Consider the following 20,377-nt stretch of genomic DNA (forward strand, 5'->3'; position numbering starts at 1 on the left):
TTCTTATTACTTTGAATCTCTAGTAAATGGTACTGCATTTTGATGTATTTTCTTAATGCCTCAATGGTAATAGATAATTGATAAATTATTAAAAGTATTCATGCCAATCTGCTTGAGTGCTGTTTCTCCAATACTTGGTATCTTTGACATGTTCCATCTTATCTCACCAGGTCTTTCAAATCTGTTCAGTTAATTTTGTGTTTATCTCAAATTGCAGCTCACTCCATCTGGAAGCATCTCACTGATAAAATCAATGCAGGTTATTAAAAATCCTGTAAAGACATGTGACAAGGTCTATTACTTGATCCAGAGTTTGACTTCTCAGATCAGGCAGAGAATGGAAGACCCAAAGTCTGCAGGTACTGAAACATTTTTGTACTTCTATTCAGTTTCTCTAGTTGACTTATATGAAAGAGAATTGTAACATAACTTCTCTTCACTAAACTCACTTTTAGAACGTGTGATTGTATTGCAGAAATTCTTGTCTTAGTTATTCAAAACTCAGCATTCCACAAAAGTAATAGAAAAAGTTGATGGCACTAAGGCTAAGTTACATAGGTACATCTTATATTTAAGGGCCAGTAGTGCATTTCTACAGCAATATGTTTTACTATCATAGTGGAACTATGTAATTGTGATGCGATCAGTGCTAAAATTAATATTGTGTCCAACTGTGCCATCTTCTTAATAGTAATGCAGTTAACTTATTTTGATCCCTCTGTAATTCATTTGCCACTACTATGTAATTAAAATGTCCTTTTGTTACTTGCATGGCCTTAATTATAAGAAATATGTGTCTATCCAGATATTCAGCTGTACCACAGTGAAACTCTAGAACTGATGTTGCGCAGGTGGGCCAAGTTGGAAAAAGACTTCAAAACAAAAAATGGAAGATATGATATTAGCAAAATTCCTGATATTTATGACTGTATAAAATACGATGTACAACACAATGGATCCTTAAAATTAGAAAACACGATGGAATTATATAGGCTTTCAAAGGCTTTAGCTGACATTGTAATTCCTCAGGTAAGCATTTTCAGTTACTAAATAGGAGAAAGTGTAGAATAAAGGCTTTTTAAAAATTCTTGTGAAAATATCTACTTTGTATTTTCTTTCAAAGCTCCCTTTAACATTATCTGTTACTTTTCAGTAGCAAGCTGACTGGTATTTTTTAAGAAAAATTTGTTTCATAATTAATAAAGCTGTATTCTGGGTGAATTTTTCTAGAAATTTGGGTGTGAACATGCCTCCTTCCTTTACAACAGTGTATTAAGTAAAATGGTTCATATGCACCATTCATCATAAATTTATCTGTTGCCTTTGTGAATAACTGTTTTCTTAAATTGCTTTTAATTTAGTTTTTCCTGCTTATTGAAATTTCATTTTTGGGCTCTTCACAAATGACACTGTTAATCCTAATCTATGGAATTTAACTCATTTTAAGCAATTTTAATTTAAAAAATCTTTCTGCTTTTTCAAAATGCTAACACTCCGTGATGTGAATGTAGGCATTAAATTTCATAACATTTCACCCAGAAGTGGACAAGTTAAACTTACATGCTCTGCAGGCTGTTAAACTTAGGTTAGCTCTAAAATCTTGTAGGTGGCAGGATGTGAAATTGATTTGTGATAACAGACAGAACTGACTAAAGCTTTCCCCAAGTGTCCCTGCAGTTACAAAGCAGTGTTGTAACAGAGATGTTTACCCATATATTGTGAGCAGCATGTGAAGGAAGTTCTTCCTCTCCTCATCTTTCAAAGTCCTTGACATGGAGGACAAAAATAGTAGTGATACTTAGAATGCATTGTGTTTTGTGGGTTGTTAAGCTGAAATTTTGAACAGAAAATTAGAGAAGAGCGGGTAAAAATGAAGACACATACTAAAGGAAGAAAAACAAAACTTGATAGCCTACATAATGCAAAGGAAGAGTGCTCATGTTGCTCTCTAGGGTAACAAGAAGATTCATTCTAATGTGAGAGCACTTTAATACCATGTGCAGCACAGAGTATGAAGCTCCTGGAAAAACATACTTTTAAATATTGATGATATTACAGCATTTAATATCACCAGTAATTTCCCAGTTGTACATAAATATCACTTGTTATTATTTGACATAAATAGAAGATCTTCCCAAACTAAGACAGACATACCAAATATGTCTCTTTAATGACTGTTAGAAGAAAGGTTAAAAAAAACCAAAATGACAGAACACTGTGGGGGCAGGATAGGAGATGGAGATGGTGATAAGAAGGAGGAATGACTCCACAGAATTTTTGGTTAAGAAAAAGAGTTTTATAATTCCAGAAGGTAAATCCACTCCTTTACTTTAACTAGTGAAGGAAAAACTTTTTCTCTGTATCAAATCAAACAGCAAAAATGCAAACGGCTAATTAGTTGAAGATACATCAGTAATCATATGCAGTAAAAATATTAAATTAAAAAAAAAAGGTTTGTAGCCAGAACAAACTAATAGATTACTAATTTGCTTTAATGTAAAAGCTTTGAATTAGAAGGCATTTTAATCTTTAACTGAATTTTAAAAGTCAGTTTGTTTTTACACAGGAATATGGTATTTCTAAAGCAGAGAAATTGGAGATTGCCAAAGGTTACTGCACTCCTCTAGTCAGAAAAATTCGTTCTGACCTTCAGAGAACTCAAGATGATGACACTGTTAATAAGCTTCACCCTCTGTAAGCCAGTTACTTTTTTACATGGTTACATTAATTCTCATTAAAAAAATAGAGATGTTCTCTAACTTTCATATATGAAGTATCTTTTTTTCTCATATAAATTACAAAGTATAATTTATATTTTTATTAACAGCTATTTTAAAAATAAGGACACATCTTACCTTGGTCTAATAACAATTTTCTTTTTTTTAAGCTACTCCAGGGGTGTTATGTCCCCAGAACGCCATGTTCGTACTCGGCTATATTTCACCAGTGAGAGTCACGTCCACTCCCTGTTATCTACCCTTCGTTATGGTGCCTTATGTGATGTAAGTTTCTCTGTTGAAGCCCTGATATTTTGGGAGGAACCTGAATCTTTCTCTGACTGTATCAATTGAAATCATAACTGTGTTTGAAATTTATAACATGTTTTTCAAACATTTGATTTTCTGTTACTTGTGGAGAAACACATTGCAAGTTACACATTAATTGGCATTCTAATTTCCATCAAAGTAATGCTGTGTTCCATTGGCTGTATGTGTTAGAATCTCAAATAGATGTGGAAAGGCCAGATACTTTTATATTGTTTTTTTGTTGGCACCAGTAGTTTCTCCAACATCTGTTCTCAAAGGTTTTCTTGAATTTTGCACTGGCTTGCTGTTTTTGACCATTGACATATTGTCAAGACAATGCTCATAGAGTAATTTCAATGCTTATAGAGTACAAAATTCCTCCTATACAGTGAATCTTCTTTCTTTCCTGTACTGTTATAGAACACTACAAAGGTAGTGCATTATTGTCCATCTGATAGTCTTTGACACTGAAAAAGACAGGGTCTCCAGATTCGGAAATTACTTAAACGGAGCTGTTGGAGAAGATATATGCAGCACCACAAACCTATCTGCTTGTAAGATACAGCTTGACTTACACACTACTTTTCAAATTATTGTATTGACATACTTGCTTCAAGTAATGAATGACTAAACTCAGTGATGGCAAAAGCATTTATAAACCTCTGTGACGTGCTACAACAGGTACACTCCAGGTTTAATTCTGATAAACTTTAAATTTTTCTTGAACGTGGATTACTAAATGGTTTGTTTCCTACAGCATGAACAAGGTGACTTATTAATTTATGTAGCTTGGAATGTCACATTTATACCTCTTCTACATCCTAAGAAGCTTCATTTACTCTGTTTGACTGATATCTCGGTTAGTTTGATACCTGAAAACTTTTTCCACAATACACTAGCTGAAATTAATTTAGTGCATAATTAGCAGGTCTCACCAGGGGAGTTGAAAACAGTGCCTCTGTATACATATCACTGGTGAAAAAACATGAAAGACACACTGAAAAGCTCTGCTGTTCACTTTTCAGTCATTTGATGAGCAATTTTAAGTTACTCACGGAGGTTCATAATTGGTTTTTTCGTTGTACCTCTGCATTTTCCTTAGCTATGATGAGCTTTGCACCTCTGCTATGAAAATCTGTGTAAATCATCAGTGTTTTTAAGAAAATAGCTGGGTTTTACTTGTTGATACTTTTTTTTTCTCCGTAAGGAATCAAAAGATGAACAATGGAAACGAGCTATGGATTACTTAAATGTGGTCAATGAACTCAATTACATGACACAGATTGTCATCATGCTTTATGAGGATCCAAACAAGGTATTTAAAAGGGATAAATACCTGCAGAAATGAGTAGTGCTGGACTATGTATTAAAGTATAAACTTAATTATTTTACTTCAGGAACTTTCTTCGGAAGAACGTTTTCATGTAGAGCTGCATTTCAGTCCAGGAGCTAAAGGCTGTGAAGAAGATAAAAATTTACCATCTGGATATGGATACAGACCTGCCTCCAGAGAGGTAATAATTATGGCTTTCTATGAAGCAAAACTTAGGTTTTTTGGATATGGACATACCTAAAATTTACAGTAAAATTCTTACATAAAAGATACAAGTGTGGGGTTTTTTTTGTTTGTTTTTGTTTTTTTTGTTTGTTTGTTTGTTTGTTGTGGGGTTTTTTGTTTGTTTGTTTGTTTGTTGAGGGTTTTGGTTTTTTGTTTTTTTGTGTTTTTTTTTTTTTTGTTTTTTTTGTTTGTTTTTATTTTTTTGGTTTTTTGGTTTTTTGTTTTTGTTTGGTTTTTTTTGTTTGTTTGTTTGTTTGTTTGTTTTGTTTTTTGGTTTTTTCTGTTAGAAAAATGTGCAGTAAAAGATAAGTAGTCCTAAAGTTTTCCATTTTGAATGGGCACTGAGGTAAAGGACACAGATAATTTGGATGTTCTAAGGCTTTGTCAGAATTTGTACTAGAAATACAAAATACTATAAGAAAAGTAATACCAGCATCAGAGTGTCACATGAATAATATTCTGGGAATTGGAAGACATATTTAAGAAAGTAGTTTGTTTATGAATACAGATTGTTGAAGAAGGATGGATATTTTTCACGATACATGCTCAGGTAAGTGGAGTTAGGGCAGCTTTTTGAGAAAGGAATGACAGCAAAGCTTGTCTGGAATTCTTCTAAATAGAAGAAGAAAGAAGAAACAGATTATCATGTAGATTATTGAAGTCTAGAGCAGTTTTTTCCATAATATATGATTTACATCTTATATTTTTAAAATACAAGCTTGTTTTATCTTTATGCAGAATATTTATTTGAGAGCCACTCAACAAATTTGAAGGTGTGCAGACAAATTGAAAATGAATTATGTATTTTCTGTAGAATGAAGGCTCAAAGAAAACCTCTCATAGAAATGATAGTGATGAGGAGGTGCACGCTTATAAGAGAGATGAAACAGATCGATCAGTAGTGATGTTCAAGCCGATGGTATCAGACCCGATCCACATACACAGAAAGTCGCCCCTTCCGAGATCCAGGAAGATTGGTTCTGTTGAAGTAAGTGTTTGTGTTCCAGATAATTTCTGTCAAAGACATAAACTTTTGCTTACTTTTAAGAGAAAAAAACCAAATGTAATTCTGCTTTAAATTATACGGAAGCAGCATGATACAGAAAGTTTGCCCTTAGTCAGCGGGAAATCCTCCATGGCAATAATTTCTCTAAATGGATATTTCTATTTTAAGTCCTTTTTAAAGGACCTAGTTCCTTTCTTTAAGGCCATTTTAGAAAAGTTGATATTTGAAAATTAAATCTGTCAGTCTATACCTACCTCTACAAATTAACATGCATTGCTTCTCTGTATATCCTGCGAGAGAGCTACTACTGAGAATTGAGCAAACTTTCAGGGTGATTGTGCTGAAAGGGAACAGAGGGATTAGGGTGGTAGGGGAGCTGCAGGAAGTGAGACATCTGCTGTATTTGCTTTCACGTGAAGTGAAAGTGACTCCACTTGTCAAGCTTTTGAAGGTAAGAAAGATAAAGTGGAAGCTTTTTTTTAAGTGGCTGGGGTTTGTGTTTCATGAATTCTGTAGGTAACATCTTGAACAATCTAGTTTGCTGTCTTGAAAGTCATGACATCTAGCTGTGCTTCAGATATGGCTTAATGTCACAGAGGTGGGGGGTTGCACTGCTGTATCACTGATACCATTGGGATGGTTAAGTGGAAATTCAGATGGTGCAGAGTGGCACTTCTGTGATATTAACGCTAGAAGCAGACTAACAGCTTCTTATTGTCTCATTTTCAGTTGCTTAAAACCATTAGAAATGAAGATTCATGCCAAAAGCTTTTTCTTTCATGTTTGCGTTGGGAATGAGTTGTCTGTATGCAGTAAAAGTATTAGAGATTTAGAAACCACTTGGTTATTGGCAGTATGGAGAGAAAAAGATGCATGATTCCCTTCTGTAAGGACATCTATATAACTTCACATGACTTCCATAAATTAACAGACATAATAAATGTTAATGTCTTACGTTTTCTATTTCCAAGTTTTTTCATAAACAAATGCTCACAACATCAATATTTTTGATTTTAAAAGCTGTTTTTGCAATGATCATGCAAACTCCCCTCCTAGCTAAGAGTTCACTTATGCACAGCTTAATAGTCTATTACTTCAGTCTTCCAACCATTTTCATAAATTATATGGAAGTTAACCATCACAAGATATCAGAAGTACAAATTGCCAAATTTTGACTGTGCAGATAATATGTGTTAAAATTGCATTCAGATCTTGCTTATTTGCTGGAAAGAAATAGCCAATTTAAAGAAAATGTACACTATAAAACATTTTTTATAAGTAAAATAGGGATTTTCATGTGGCCTACTGAAATCTGCAAAACTAGTATTTGGAATATTTAAACTAAACAGTATTTTGGAGCAATTTAAAGAAGTCACTACAACTTAAACTGCAACTGCCTTGAATATATTTTTTTCTCCCTTTTTTTTTTCCCTCCCTCCTCTTTTTTTTTTTTCCCCTCTTGTAAGGCAATTCTGTTTTCACCTACGTCCGTTAATTTGAAAGGACACCGTCAGGTGTGAGATTATATGGAAGTTTTTATCTGGGTTGTAGTCCGCAATATTTGCAAAAGGAATGCAACTGTGACTGAGTCATGGAAAGAAAAAAAGAGCTGAGTTACAGTGGCAAAACAAGAATGTTTGGAAGCAAACTCTGTATTGCAAAGAATGTTAATTCCTAATGACACATATTGATGTAGACATGGGGGGATGCTTAGCCTGACACTATCCTCCCTTGAAGTCCTGATAAGGTGGCCAGCATCAGATAATTGTTAGGACATTTTTAAGTTTGGAAAACTACTACCAGTCAATTTGGTGCTCCTAGCAGTGAGTCAGTTGTAAAGTCTCAAAGACAATTTTAAAATTTAGAAAGAAGCTTTTAGATAGGCTTATAGACTAGAAATGAAAACTATTAAGTAATAAATAGGAAAGTTTAATGTACTTAGGAGGGGAAAAAACTATTAAACAGTATGTCAAGGGTAACAGAAATTCTGTTTACAACGTATGAAAAATCCTTAAAATTATGAATCAACTATTGATAACAGATGTTTCCTCTCATATCCAATATTAGTCTACTAGAAATTTGAGGTGTAGTAGAAGATATAGTTGGATGAAGAGATAAAAGTGAAACTGATAACATTCTAATATTGTATTATTACTCTTCTCTCTTCACTGTTTAATAGTTTTAAAGGTAGTATGTAAAAGGGTGCAAGCAGATTGGGTTTTTTTCTTTTCTGTTCATTTGGCTCTGTTGAATCTAACTTTGCATGCTTTGCTGTTTTTTGCCCCCTTTCTCACTTCCAGGAAGAGAGCCCCCTGAGTGTGTCTAGCCCAGAGTGTATTGGTACCTGGCTGCATTACACCAGTGGTGTGGGTACTGGGCGTCGAAGACGCAGATCAGGGGAACAAATCACTTCTTCCCCTGTCTCCCCTAAATCACTGGCTTTCACATCCAGTATTTTTGGCTCATGGCAACAGGTTTTTAAACTTTACTTCATTAAACATTTTATGCATTCCAAGCAACAACTGTCTTTAAGGACATCTAATCCCTTGTCATGGATTATGTTTCAAGCAATACCTTTCACTTCTTAAAATTACTTGCCAAGAATGTTTGGGGGGAAAAAGAGCAAGTGTATGTTTTTCCACTGAATGTGTCACAAGCTTTCATAAACATTTGGTTTCTTTATAGGAATTGCCAATGTTACCACAGTAAAAAAGCCTTAGTGTACTGCCTAATGAAAGAGAATTATGCTTTGGTTTAGTTGTCCTTTAAGACTTTAAAACCAGCATTGCTTAATTTGGTGGTAGGTAAATTAAAAAAAATAATTGCAACCAATACCATTTAAAATAATTTATTTGGTACTTCACGTGGCTATTCAAAACTTGTTTTGCCTATATCGTATTTTCAGTGGCCTGGTATTAACTGCAAGGAAAAAACTCTAGCACTAATAATTCCTGCCATCTAAATCTGGAGGTATCTGAAACTCCCAACACAGTACATCATCCATTGACTTGTACAGTATTTTGAAGATTGTTCTGTGTAATGGGGGGTGAGGGGAAAACAGGGAAAAAAAGAAACAGCAAATGTTTTGAAAGCAACAGTGAAGATCTAAAGCTATTCAGAATGTCAAAATATTGTTTACATGTAGGACAATGGATGGTGTTCTGTAATCATATCTTTTTTCTTTGAAAATTTTCATAATTTATTGTAGAAAATTCTAAAATTATTTACATTGGAAAAGTTTATATCAGCAAAGGCTGTGAGCATCTGAAGTTTATACTGATTGAGCCTTGCATGGTCAGTGATTGTATGGTGTCCTCAATAGTTTGTCTGTCTTTCCTTCCCTCCCCTCCTTTTTTCAATACAGGCGCAGTTTAGGAAAGTGCATTTGGTAAAATGAAATAAAATGTCTGAGATGTTTGTTCTCATATCAGTCTTGGTCTGTGTCCTTTCTCATTCTGAATGCTTGCTTTGTACCACCTCATTGCAAGGAACTCATATGTGAAATGGACTCCCTTCAGAAGGGGATATTGCATGATCTCTCATGTTTCCTTTACATATTTTTACTAACAGTTATCATACAGCTTATTAACACCTGTCTGTCTGAAACAGGCTGCTGTATCAAGTTAAATGGATGTTTCATGCTGCTGTTCCATTTTCCCTTATTTTTCTGTTTCTTATATCCAGGTCTTATCAGAAAGCAATAGTAACTTACGAACACCAAGAACTATTCTGGAACAAAAGCAGAGTGGTCTAGGTATGTGCCTATAGTTGAAATTTTGTTTCATGTTATCAGCTTTTCATCTGCCTGCTGTTCTCTCTAGTTGAATATTCTTTGAATAGCTTTTTTATTAACAGGACTCAACAGTACTTGTTATCAACAACATATGCTGAGTATCTGCCTATGCACTGGACAATTTTTTGCAGCAAAATTTTAAAATAAGTTATACTTCAAAAGAGTAAATTGTTTGAGACCCTCTGTACTACTGATTTTGTACTGCTCACAACAGGTACTCAGGATTGTTTTTAACATAGAGCAGGTTTTTAAGATAGGATCATTTCTGATTGAGCTTTTGGATTATGCAAGAATATTTTGGATTAAAATGGCCTGCTCTGGAAACACTTTTCTTGAAAATTTCTGTTTCCTACTGTGGGTAATTGATGAAAGTGAAGATATTTTTCTAAGGGGAGGGGGATGGGGAACAAACACAAAGTTTCTTGATAGTATCAGGGATTTTGCACTCTCTGAAAATTAATTTCTTCTTTTCAGCATTAGAATTAATCATGCTATAATTCAAAGGCTTCTTTCAAATTCTCTTAATTCAAGTGGTGCTTTTCTATTGCTTTATTAAAACAGACATGTATGACTCACATGCAAAAAAAATGAAATCATGCACTACTGTAAACAATATTGATGTTTTCATCTGTGTGTCTTTTTGTGAGAAACGTGTATTGAAAAATGCATCACCTATATGCATAAACTTAGAAGTAGCTTTTCCTTTATTTGCACAGATAGGTGTTTTTAGTATATGTAATCTTTCTGTGATACTTTTCTTCCCATTATATTTATCCCATAGTAAAATGCATACGTCAGGTGCTCTTGTTTACTGAAGTCCTGGTTTTTATCATGTGCTTGCCAAAGTTAAATGAATATTTTTTTGTGTGACACAATATGGCTTGTGGAAGTTGATGTATTTTTGTGTAGATTAAGGTAAAATATTTGGTGTGAAAGGCTTTTGCCACAGACCAGGCACCAATTTGTTTTGGCTATGATTGGTCACATGTGCTAGTAATGTTTCCCCTCACTGGACTATTATAAGTAATGAAAGGAAGTATCACTAATTTTCAAAAAAAAAAAATCTGCTGCTGCTTATCTAAAATGTAAAAGTTTAGTTCTGATTGAAATTTGCTTCTCCTTTCAACTAGTAGTAAAATGTAAAGGAAAAAAATTGCAACTTTTTTCCCATTTTGTTCATTGTTGTATGTAAGTTTCATTAATGGTTGACGATTACAAAAGTTGTTTTTATATTTTTTGTCTGTGGCTTTCAGTGATTTGTTTAAATTCCCATTCTAGTGGCAGAAATGCATGAGTTGTAACAAAAGTACTGTCACTTGCATGGTGATATGCAAAAGTCTTCTCAGGAAAGGAAGTCAAGTTAAACTTGATGAAACTTTCAGGTATTTTAGTTTGTAACATTGTGAGTAATGGTAGCTGAAGTCTGAATAAAGTATTTCCGTTTTGTTTAAAATTTTGTTGGGGTTAGAAGTATTTCCACATACTAAATCTGTGGAATTGCATGAGAACTTCATAGCAGCCTGTCATCTCAAAGGCTGATTTGAATGAAAGCAATGAGCAGTATTTTTAACTTACATTTGTTTCAGGAATACAGGTTTTCACAGACACAACTTTCACATTATCATCATCATTAATCATTATTGTCATCATCATCTTCATTTTGTTTTCTTGATTTGTTGATTTGTTTATGTTTACATTGATGCTAACTGGTAACTTTTTTTTACCAAAAGTGAAAGCAGGACAAGAACTCACTTTGTTAAAGCCAGTCCTCTCTTTGCACATATAGCAGAGTGTGCAGTTTCATGAGTAGAAGCACAATAAATTATGATAGTTTCAGCCTACAAGTCCCATTCTGACATTACAAGCATATTGTGAACCTGTCCAAGGCACTGCCAAAAGCTGCCTTTTGTGTGGTAAGAGCCATGTGCTTGCATGCTGCATGCATCCCCGATTGAATGGACGAACACCTGGTTGTTGTATGTATTTTCTCTAACTCCCATCAGGGTCTCACTGTGCGGGCCTGTTTAGCACCTCAGTGCTCGGGGGTTCTTCAAGTGCACCTAACCTACAGGATTATGCTCGTACGCATCGTAAAAAGCTGACTTCTTCTGGCTTCATAGATGGTATGTGCACACTCTCGCACATGCACGCACAACCCATGTGCCACATTGAACTTCTAAAGATTTTAATGGAATCCTAGAATCTTTGGCCTTAGTATTAATTTTATGAGTTTCTATTGCTTCTTTATTGCCCATAGCTTGCTTATGTTTAACTTAATAGCATAGTTAATTCTTATTTGTCTTGAATTGAACACCAGATCACAGACTCGCAACGTGCGCCAGGAGATCCCAGCAAGTGCATTTTTTAAGTAAACTGAAATTCTTGTTTTTAAATTCCTTTATCATTTTAAACTCTGGTTTTTATCACTGCTAATTGATCTTGAAATTAAACAAATTATTTGGAGCATATACAAGGAATGAAATTATAAAGTGGTAAGTTAAATACCAATGGTGAAAATTTTAGGATTCCTGACCTTTTTTTTTTTTTTTTTTTTTGGTGGGGTTTGTATTACAAAGGAGCAGGAGATTCTCAGTTTTGGATAATCTGGCATAGAGAAGAAACTCTCACTAGATTTCAGAATGTAAAGATACCAAAGCACACCTTTATAAGTCTGAGGTGAAACAGTATTCATGCTGTTTTCCCCCACACTTCACTTCTCAGTATTCAAGTCTAACCTGAATCACCAGCTCATTCTGCTTGTTTTCATACATCTCATTACACATCTCGTAGTTACCAAGAATCCGAATTTTCTTCTTTTTAATATCTATTTAGATTTTAGCCCTTTTCCTTGGTCCCTTCTGCATGCCACTCACTTCTAATACCTTCTCATCTTTTCTTTTTACCTTTCTTCTTCCTTTTCTATTTTAAAATCTCCCTCTTTTGGTAGCTGTTACAAATTTCAGGTACCTGTTTTTCTCTTTCTCAGACACCACACGCGGTTCTGCTGTTAAAAGGTTTTCTATCTCATTTGCTCGACACCCAACCAATGGTACGTTTTGCTTTTATTTTAAAACCAAAATTGAAAACAAAAGGTTTCTTGCTTCATCCCTTTTATTTTTATTTCAAACACGGGGTGTACAGTATCATCCAGCCGTCTGTCGTTCCTAATTTCAAGCACAATTCTGAATATATTTGTAATCATTAGAATCTTAAATCCTTTCTTTACCATTCATTAGTATAAATACATCATCAAAATTCATTACTTAGAATAATCCACAAAAAAAAAAAAAATTAAGTGCTACTGTTAATCATGATCTCTCTAATAAATTATTCTCCAGAAATTCTTGTATGATCAGACTGGTATGGTACAAGATACAGACAGTAAAATCTGGTCTTACTAGACATACACTTCTTGGTAGCTGCTGCTTCTTCATCTTCTGCTGAGCTGATTCTCTGAGCCTGCCCATTCTGAAATAAATCACTGAATTGACAGCTGGAGTTTATGACTATCTTCTTGAAGTGATGTTAAATTGCAAATGCTAAAGCAGAAGCTTTGTTTCTATTCCTGCTAAATTGCTGTGGTTTTTATGGGACAAAAATTTATTTTGTCTTACCATACTTCTCTATTCATCAGATGTGCAAATTACTTAAATATTGCACTAAAAATCACAGCAGGAGGGCTGTGACTTCTTGAGCAGCATTGACCTCTTGAGCTTCTAGAGTGAGAGTTAACTGTCTTCAGTTTGCAAAAATTCTCATTTAACACACAGGACAGAGGTATGTCTTTTTCTTCCTCAGCAAAATATTTGGCACCTCCCTTTCGACATTAATAGGCCCCAGATATGTCCTGTTCATGAAAAGCAGACTCAGTCTTCAGGCCCTACTGGATCTGAATGTAGCTTTTCCAGATCTCTTAACTGCAGTTTTAAAATGTGCATGACTGCTGGCTGAGTTCAGTGATAGTGATATTGAAACTGCAGTGGAAATCATCAGTATTTTCATGGTAGATTTGAAATATATTTGCTTAGGAAAAAAGTTAAAAAAAAACAACTTTTGGTTTAGCTTTGCTTAGAAGCAGAGTAGTATTTTGTTACATTAATTTGAAATCCATAGTGACTCTTTTGCACTGCAGTGCTTCTTGAAGATAAACTATAGTAAGGCAAAATTTATACCATTAAGATTGTGTTTGATCTAAAAGGCCAAATCTATTGTATCATCTGAAATAGATAAGTCAGAAGTCCATTTTTTATGTTGTGACACAAACGAAACAATATTTTCAAAGCATACAAGGTCAGAAAATAAAGAACTGCATTTGAGAATCTGTGGCTAATCTGTGGATTCCATTCTGCTCCATTTAGTTGCTTTTTGTGACTCCATTCTTTTTGAAAAGGATCTAAATAGCTTTTAATGATCACACTGATTGTTCTGATTCATTTAATGCAGCAGTTTTACCCCACATCTTTGGCAAGACTAGTGCATGCAGTATGAGCTCCTATGAACCCCAAGTATATTGCAGGTTTCCAGGAGTTCTCTACTAACGTAACGCCATATTGATGTTGTTTCATCTGTCCTCTGGACTATCATTTTAATTATCCTTGTCCTTTCACTCTGTTTTTTTCTTACTTTTATGTTGTTATTACACCCTCTTAACTCATTTCAGACTGTCCCCCCATCTTTAGTTCAAGGAACATGGTGAAACAAGTATCTTCTGAAAGTGCTATACCTTATTTTCTGGGCCTCTGCAGAACACTCACACCTCTTTAGGTGCTGGTCCATTTCCTCTGTGGAATTTCTAGGCTCCAGTGGTATGTCTTTACAGCTTTTGAATCTTAAGACAGCAGGGTGGCTTTTCGAGATGCTGCATTAACCCTTTCATTGTCTTGCCTTCTGATGCTTTAAGAATAAATACAGCCGAAAATCAAAGGCCGTTAGCGTACAGGAAATTGCCTTCTTAAAGGGATACTGTCAGGCTTCTTCATCATAAAATTTCAAACTTATTTATTGTAGCATCATAAAATATTCATCAGAAAGCATTCAAACAAAACATTACACATAGATTTCCAGATTAAGCTGTATCCCTCAGACATAAAGATACTGCAACGACCTGCTGACAGCAGAACTGTCAAAACTCAACAAAAAAATCTGGAGGGGAAATTCCTAAAACAAGAAAATTTTATTTCTTTTTTTTCTCTTTTAAAGGGCATGAGTGCATTTTGGAATTCCTTTCTGATTCTCTATAACATGCACTGTAATAATAATAATAATAATAATAATAATAATAATAATAATAATAGTAACTAAAAAGTTAACCTGACATTGTCCCACTTCATTATTTGAAAAATCAGTAAAATAAATTCTCATTTGAGAATTTATGCTCTATGGACTGATAGTGACTTTTATGTCAGGGTAAAGAGAAATCTTAAATTTTACTGTAAGGCAACGAAAGGGTTTGCGCTTTACATGCATGCATATAATTATTTAGGTTAATAATATGTATGGCAAGCATCTTAGTGCTTACACTGAAGGTTATCTACTCACTTTATAGGATAATACAAATTAACAGTACGGTGGTGGTTCTTTTGTACACAAAATCTGAGTTTTCATGACATGCAACATTTTGTTTGTAATTTAAGTAAAGCTGACATAAGTACACCTCAGTTGGTTGAATATTTGTAGCAATGGTCCCTGAAATATTAATATGGCCAGGGTGGATCTAAATATAAGTATAGTCTTTTGGAGGTTGAAATCTTGTTGAATTTCTTCTATATCCAAATTACTGATGGTAAGTGAATGGGCAACATTGGCTATCACAGGAACATTCTTGCTTATTATTTTATGGGAAAGAATAGTTCACAGTCATAATGCTATCTCTAATAAGTGTACCTTGAACTGAAATTTTAAACATTATTTCATTCACTATTGCTTCTTCATTTAATTGTCTTAGAAGAAATTTGCAGTATTGAATTGCAAAGTTGTGATGTTACAGCTGTATGTTGAAAACGGACGTATTTTCCTCTTCAAAATGCAACTGGACGAAAAGCTGGTTATTGAGTTACCAAACTTGAATTACTTTAGAGGGCTGCAATTTTTTTCGTAGCTGAGATGTTTAAACGCTTTTAAGTCTGTTAGTAATATGGATGCATGATTAGTGTATGATCTGTACTAACACAGAAAAGCAAAGTCCAATAAATTTTTAGATTTTTGGGTTGCTTTACTTGTTCTAATATATGAAACATTTAGTCTTTCAATACTGTTTTTACATGCATAAAGGTAGGTGTATATCTGTCTCAGAAAGTAAAACCATGTAACCTTAAGGTAAAAAATGCTAACAGTGGTTTTCCTTTGATATTAAAGACAACAGTTTGTTTTCACAGAATGCTGAAGATGATAGAACAATAATTGTGCAAATTTATTTCTTGGAAGATACAGCATTTTTAGCGCTTTCTGCTAATAAAATATCTATCCTACTTTCTTGCATGAATGAGTTACCTATTTAGCTTGTGCCAGGTATAAGAATGAGTAGGAAAAATACTAGCTTTTTTTTTTTTTTTAGTGATCTGTTAAGTTTGTGTTAAAGGGAAATTATCTTTCTTGAACTGATTTGGGAGTAGAGCACAGTTCTCATGTTTGAATGATTTGTGTGCACATGTACTTCATCTGTACACAGGAGTTGTATCCTATGGTATGTTACACAGTATCTTTAGCTAGAAATTTGCTCATCTTGTTTCAAGTCCTGTAATATTAAATTTCCATGATTTCAAGAGACTTATGCCTGCACGTGCTAATGTAAACTAAACACTTTTTATCATGCATTAATGCAGTAGCTTAAATCCTGTCTCATGTTTGGAAATCTCTTTTTTTATTATTTTTCTTTTAGGTTTTGAACTGTATTCCATGGTGCCTTCTATTTGCCCTTTGGAAACTCTACACAATTCCTTGTCTCTGAAGCAGGTGGATGAATTTCTTGCTTCTGTTGCTGCTCCATCAAGGGAAAATCTACAGGAGACATGTACTGGTTATAGTTTGTAATTACGTTAATTTTAAATTCCTAAGTATTGTCTAGTTAATCTTTGCAGTGTTTTGCAGCTAACAAGTAAACTAAGGATACTGTTTTTGAAGAAAATGAAAATGTACATAAACCATAATTTTACATTTTGCACTATTGTTTTGTGGGTATGGACACTTAAAATTCATTCAAATAACTTCTCTGTTGGCTGAGATAGTAAATTAAGGATTTAATGAAATCATAGTCTATTTCCTTTATTTCTACATTGACTTCTCTGTGCTGTCCACACTCAGTTGAATTACAGGTAGTGCATTTCAGGTAGCATGCATTATTCCCAGCTTTATACTATACTGTGGTACCTCAGCAGAACGGTGTTGCATTTACACTTCGAATTTCATTATTTCCTGTTTCTTTCAGTATTGTTCGGGTTTCACCTGTAGAGTGCTTGCCAGTTACTTAGCTTTTTAGCAGTTTGTGCTGCATGCTTAAAGTTTAGGTGATCTTGAAAGGAAATACAGCTGAATTCTATCCATGTGCCTGTGTCTGGGGAAATGATTTTTCCATTGTGATTCTACCTCTGTGTCTTTGGAAATGGTTTCAGTTAGGTCAGATTTACCACATATTAAGGATGCTTATAAATAATGTGTCAGGTGATTGAAAATCGTTTTTCATAAAGAAGTGTCTAAAGACTTATGCTTTGATCAGGAAACTTGTACTTGCAATTACTGATATAAAAGTATTCTACCCATTAGGACTTCTCTCTTTTTTCTGCTACAGATTTTTCCTTTTTTCCCTCATTATTTTATGCAGTTTAGATTTTAATCAGCAGCTTATTTGATAGGGTAGGCCTCCTATATTTGAGAAGGAATATAAGCAATTTAAGAAAATTGATACTACTGAAAAAGACCTGAGAGGCTTATAAGTATATGAAAATTCTCAGCTACTTAAAATGTTTTTTTATGGTTAGGAAAGTTTTTCCTTACACTGCTTAGGAAGTTTCAAAATCAGTTCAGAATTGAGAGTATACAAGATGAAGAGGTATTGAAAAGCAAAATATATCATACTCCTAGTGTATGGTTGTCACCTTTCTTCCAAGGAGTGGTTGGAAAATATGGCCTTATACAATTAAAATCATAGATGTTTGATTCTCCTGCTTTCCTGTACTGTTTGGAGGTTCTCTAGAGATTAATGCATTGTGTGCACTTTTCATAGATGTGTTGGACTTAAAAGCCTATTCAGGTGCAATCTTCCTAACCTATGAGAAACAGCACTAATGCTTTTGCCAATCTTCTGGTACAGCACCTGTTACTGAAATGCTGCCTTAACAGCATGAACTTACTGTGTTGCTTTCTGTGGTAAAAAAGAGATTTTAAGACTTGTCATGTTGTGAAGTTTTAACAGTAAAATCAAAAAGCAGCTGATTATATAAATGTGGTATCTGTTTTGCTGAATGGATACACAGTCCTGTGACTATAATTTTGACATCTAGTTTAGGTGAGAATACTTATTATTAATGATTCTTTTTTTCCCCTACCATTTCAGCTTCTCCAACTCAGATGATGCCCCTTTCAGGAAGAAAAATTTCTTTAAATACATTTACCCCTGCAAAAATTCAACCAACTCCACTTGAAACTTTGCCTGAAAGGCTAGTGGTAGAGAAATTAACTTTATGTAAGTAAAATCTTTCAAAGGCAGAATGGCTAACTTGATTATTTCCAGCAGTCTAATTCTTCCTTACATGTTACATGACTTCATAGGGCAGCTGTTTCTTAACATTCCCTACATAAGTAGAATCATTTTGTGGGTCAGAACAGAGAGAAAACTCAATAGCATGGCTCAAACAGCTTTAACAGTAAAACAGTGTTAATAGTTACTGTCTCTTACCCTCTGAATTGTTTCATTTTCTATAGCCTGAAGTTCACGAGCATTTTCTTTGAAGTAAGACAGCAATCTCCGAGTAAGACAAGCAAGTTTCTTTAAATGACTGAATTTCTAAGATGATTTCTGAACACCTAATGTAGAGCTCTGTGACTCTGTTCTGACTAAAGCTGCCAATAACATGATGATGCATTCAATCATTAGTATGTTCAGTCTGAACTGCTGGCCAGCTACACTGTCTATTTTTGGATGGTTGTGTTCTTTAGAGACCAAATTTCACTTGGATTTCTAATTTCATTAGGTAGTGTAGCTTATTTGTTTCTGTGCTAGATAACATGCATTTTTCTTGCCTTTGATGCTTTTTAGCATCAAAGTGTAAAACCTAATACTTCTTTTTTCTCTATCTCTACAGCTACCCTTGGATGTCCTGTATCTAATGTATCTCATACTAAATCATCTCTTGAAGAGGCCTCACTAGATGCAGAACTTTGTGGTGAAACTGTTTCTGAGAAGAAATGATCAGACAAAACTGTAAACAACTTCTTAAATGGTTCTTTAGTGTGCATTTAAGCAAATTACTGAGCTGTCAAAAGCCATTCATGTCTGCATCTGCAATTCATAGTGCACTTAAGAATCTTTATACATGGTTAGATAATGTGCACAGTGTTTAGGTCATTTCTAAAACATTTCAGGAAATACATTTTACAGTTTAATGAACCGCACATCTTTTAATGGACAAGCTGCACATGAATCTTTTCTGTGTCTTCAAATATCTACTGTAAACCTGTACAAAAATAAAATGGTATGTGTAACAGCAGCTGTGTTGATGTCGCATTTCATTACATCTACTGATGTAATGAAAGCATTGTCTGTTGTCATCATAAATGTCTGTTTTCAGGTGTTTATAATCTCCCTGTGAATTTCTTCTGTGTGCTGAAACGTAACAGGCATCTTGACTATTTTTTAATTTAACTAAATTTCCAAAGAGATCTCTTTTCCTTGGTTTGGATATAAGCAGATATTTTCTACATTTTAATTATTTGTTTTATATATGCTGCAATAATTAGGCATGATGAAGCAAGTTCATGTATCAGCACTTTTAATGACTTTTTTTTCCTGTGTTTACATTTTACATCAAACCTGTAACATTCAAATGTACTGTCTTGTATACAGGTGCCTGTATATCATCTAGCAGATAAAACTGTCTTTTATATGTTTTTACCAAAATCTTCTATTGCTTACTAAAAAAGACAGTTTTATTTTCTTTGCCATGTGTTTCTAGAAAAAGGGGATATTTAAAAGGTTTTGTAGAAGGAGAAATGGTTACAGCTGGTCTGCTACTAGGTTTACTCTAAATATTGTAAATATTCCATCTATGCTTTATCATCCTTTCAGCATAGAGAAAGCTTGCAGACTACCAGCATTCAGTGCATACTGTTCCAAAATATTCAGGATTCATCATGGCCTGGGAATTTTCATACCCTTCTCCTTCCAATCTAGGTAGTTGACAGCAGCTCTCAAAAAAAACCCCAAAAACAAACAAAAAATTCTACACAAACAAACCAAAAAAACAACCAACCAAAAAACCAAAAAAAACAAAAAAAAAAAAAAAAAAGAGCATTTTATAAGAGATGAAAGAAGCATTTCTAAATTGGTGGAACATGGAGTTATGGTGTTATTTAGAATTATCCAGTCTTAAGCAATTGTTGTAATTTTTTTTCTGTGGCATGAAGAATTACTGGGTTATGAGTATCCCAAATTTTGAAAATATAGACCACTTCTTTAAGTTCAAGTGGTTAAATATTAAGAATGGACTTCATAACTACAAGATAGGTGATTCCTTTCATGTTTAAGCTGCAGAAGACATAGCTTATGAATAAAATGTTTAAGTAGGGCTCTTACTTGTCTCCAAAACCAATGCAACTGGCATTCACTTTGTCACAGGGTCTTTTTTCAGTGTTTACCATATATGAAATGGCTTTTGCAGACTATCTCTAACAATGCTGGTTAAACATCAAATATATGAAGGGTTTCACAGCTATATACTTCAGGCCTTTAATTTTCTGTAGTGTAATTTTGTTTCTGATAATGTTGGTCTTGCATACAACTG

At 34.1% G+C, this 20,377-nt stretch overlaps 1 protein-coding gene across 13 annotated transcripts in view; it reads left to right on the plus strand.

The window, feature by feature from the left end:
• Positions 1–20,077, plus strand: part of PPIP5K2 (diphosphoinositol pentakisphosphate kinase 2) — a 48,664-nt gene extending 28,587 nt beyond the window's left edge. For 2 of the 13 annotated variants that reach the window (XM_056513582.1, XM_056513581.1), the window contains exons 18-31: positions 218–359; positions 806–1,029; positions 2,567–2,694; positions 2,888–3,002; positions 4,234–4,341; positions 4,424–4,540; positions 5,399–5,572; positions 7,891–8,064; positions 9,275–9,344; positions 11,387–11,506; positions 12,370–12,432; positions 16,261–16,392; positions 17,932–18,060; positions 18,680–20,077. In XM_056513582.1, the coding sequence (XP_056369557.1) occupies positions 218–359; positions 806–1,029; positions 2,567–2,694; positions 2,888–3,002; positions 4,234–4,341; positions 4,424–4,540; positions 5,399–5,572; positions 7,891–8,064; positions 9,275–9,344; positions 11,387–11,506; positions 12,370–12,432; positions 16,261–16,392; positions 17,932–18,060; positions 18,680–18,786 (1,803 nt within the window). In that variant the 3' untranslated portion in view covers positions 18,787–20,077. Of the gene's footprint in view, positions 1–217; positions 360–805; positions 1,030–2,566; positions 2,695–2,887; positions 3,003–4,233; positions 4,342–4,423; positions 4,541–5,398; positions 5,573–7,890; positions 8,065–9,274; positions 9,345–11,386; positions 11,507–12,369; positions 12,433–13,017; positions 14,189–16,260; positions 16,409–17,931; positions 18,061–18,679 lie in introns of those variants that run through there. The other 11 variants (XM_056513591.1, XR_008842531.1, XR_008842530.1 and 8 more) reach the window with 11 other exon arrangements.
• Positions 20,078–20,377: the final 300 nt, after the last annotated feature.

This window comes from Oenanthe melanoleuca, chromosome Z, assembly GCF_029582105.1.
Source record: "Oenanthe melanoleuca isolate GR-GAL-2019-014 chromosome Z, OMel1.0, whole genome shotgun sequence".
NCBI classification, from domain to species: Eukaryota; Metazoa; Chordata; class Aves; order Passeriformes; family Muscicapidae; genus Oenanthe; species Oenanthe melanoleuca.